Consider the following 2416-nt stretch of genomic DNA (forward strand, 5'->3'; position numbering starts at 1 on the left):
ACCCAAACGATTCAGGAATGGAACCATTCAGTTTATTTCCTGCAAGGTTAATTTCAGAGAGATCCGTGCAGAGTCCTAATGCATCTGGTATTGAACCAGAAAACATGTTTTGCTGCAAAACTTATTATTGCTTGCATCCATTTTGGCCAAGAGCAATACTTGTCCAATTTCTGTGGGTATTCTTCCCGAGAAATTATTGTTTTAGATGGTGAAAACAGAAAGATTCTATGCATTTTTAATTTCTCTGCTTATTTCACCCTCAAATTTATTATCACTTAGAGCAAATACGTGAACATGAGGCAATCCCCAGATACCCAAGGGGACCATCCCACTGAGACTGTTATTGTTGACCCGAAAGCGAACCAGCGTAGAACAATTCCCATATGATTCAGGAATTCCTCCTGTGAAAGAGTTTTGGAGAGCGAGGTAAAACGCCAATTTCTCGCTTTTACACGTGTCTGGAGGCAAAGGACCAGTAAGATGATTCTCTGATATTTCCATGGCACTGAAATTAGACAAGCTCTCCAGCTTCTGGGGAACCAGCTCAGTAAGTCTGTTAGCGTACACTTACAGAGATAAGTCCTTGAGATACTGGAGTTCCCCAAACTCATTGGGTATTGACATAAAGATGGTTTTTATAGAGGTAAATAATGACCAAATTTGTCAAGTTTGCGAGCTCAGAGAGACTGCCATTGAAAAAATTTGAGGAGGCATAAAAAAATCTTCAGAGAATTGAGTTTCCCAAACCCTGAAGGGATCTCTCCTGCAAGGCAATTATGCCACAGATCCAACTCATGAATCTTGGAAAGCCTTTTGATTTCTTTTGGTATAGATCCATTTAAGTAGTTGTGAGACAGTTGTAGATCAACCAGCTCTGTCAGATTACCAATGGATGGTGAAATGATTCCAAACAAGCTAAGATCCGACAACCAGAGAACATTCAGTTCTTTCATGCTGTATATCTCTTCGGGTATGATGTTGGGGTCTAGAGGATTGTCATTCAAATCTAAAGAATGCAAATTAGACAACTTTGTGACATAAAGAGGAAATTTACCTGAAAAATTGTTGTTTGCCAATTCGAGAACCTGTAGCGAGCCCAATACAAAGAAATCTAGCAGAGACCCCACCAATGAACTGGTTGTGAGATTTAATATTTCTAACTGACTGCAGTTCTTCCAAAACACATCCGCAATGCTTCCATACAGAGAATTTTCACCCAGCTGAATAGCTTTCAAGGCACTGAGTCCACAGAGGGAAGAAGGAATGGGACCTATTAGCCCTGTATTGTCTAGATTAATAGCAGTAACTAATCTTGCATTGTTGCAGGTGATTCCATTCCAGTGGCAAGGAGAAGTAGAAGAAGTGTCCCAGTTGTAGAATGCATTTGTTGGATCTTGGAGCCTCCTCTTCATGTCTAACGGTATTCTAACTTGCTCGTCTTCTGCATAACAAGAACCTAAAAATGCAATTAGCAGGAATACAATACCGAAAGTTGGAGCCATGCCAAAAAAGTCCAGATAAGGAGGAGAAAGAAGAATGGATACAATATAAATTGTTTATAAGTTGTAAGCATAGGCTTGGGTGACGAGGAGAGCACAAATGGCCAACGTGCATATATTATATATTGTTAGTGGAACTGTCAACTATTGGATGTCATTATTTCTAGTAAAATTACTATTAATTGTTTGACAGTTGAATAAAACTAGCATATATATCTTAAATTTTAATTTAATCTATATAAAATACATTGAGAGATATCCTTTTTGAGATGCTTATTTGACTTTAGCATGTAAAATTGTATAAAAATAGGCACCTCGAGAAGGATATCTCTCGACATATTTTATATAGATGAAATTAAAATTTAAGGTATATATGCTAGTGGCAGTCACGACACGAAATGGAAAACATAAAATAACTCAACATATATTGTATCTGTTTATTAAAATAAATTATACTCCCTAGGGCACTTTCTAGAGTATGATGAGAGGCAATAGAGGATAGTCGCTAACGACCCAACCATAATTGAGCTAAAGAAACTAGCTTAGCATGAGAATAACTAGAACTCCCACCCAGGCCTAAAATTCGGCTCGGCTGGGCTATTTGGCTAGGCCGGCTTCAACGACTCGCATGGGAAGAGAAGTTGGGATAGGGGGTGTAGGACGAGTTCAAATGAGCCAGCCACTTCATTGAAGTTGCTACTCGGTAGTCCAGATGTTGGATTGTTCTGTGTTGATTCGCATGCCTCCCTGGAGTTCTCATAACTATATCTATATATATAGCGGGTGGTAGGAGATAGGAACTAGAATTCATTCCCCGTTGCCTTCCCATTCCCCATCCGGAAGGTTGTAATTGGATAGCCATCCTTCACCCCCAGTTGTTTAAGGCCCAAAGAGCCATAGAATTAATAGGGAGCCCT

General features: G+C 39.4%; 1 protein-coding gene across 1 annotated transcript; it reads right to left on the bottom strand.

The window, feature by feature from the left end:
* Positions 1-225: 225 nt before the first annotated feature.
* On the bottom strand, positions 226-1502 carry LOC131876560 (receptor-like protein kinase 7). Its single transcript, XM_059221990.1, has 2 exons — positions 748-1502; positions 226-553 (listed from the first exon to the last, which is right to left on the bottom strand). Exons 1-2 carry the CDS (start codon positions 1500-1502, stop codon positions 226-228), a joined length of 1083 nt encoding a protein of 360 aa, XP_059077973.1.
* Between the last annotated feature and the right edge of the window lie 914 nt (positions 1503-2416).

Source organism: Cryptomeria japonica, chromosome 6 (assembly GCF_030272615.1).
Source record: "Cryptomeria japonica chromosome 6, Sugi_1.0, whole genome shotgun sequence".
Taxonomy (NCBI): domain Eukaryota; kingdom Viridiplantae; phylum Streptophyta; class Pinopsida; order Cupressales; family Cupressaceae; genus Cryptomeria; species Cryptomeria japonica.

Coding starts and splice junctions, on each gene's coding strand:
- LOC131876560 (XM_059221990.1), bottom strand. CDS start 1,502: ATGGCTCCAACTTTCGGTATTGTATTCCTGCTAATTGCATTTTTAGGT. Junction 554..747: donor GCAGGAGAGATCCCTTCAGG/GTTTGGGAAACT, acceptor GTACGCTAACAG/ACTTACTGAGCTGGTTCCCC.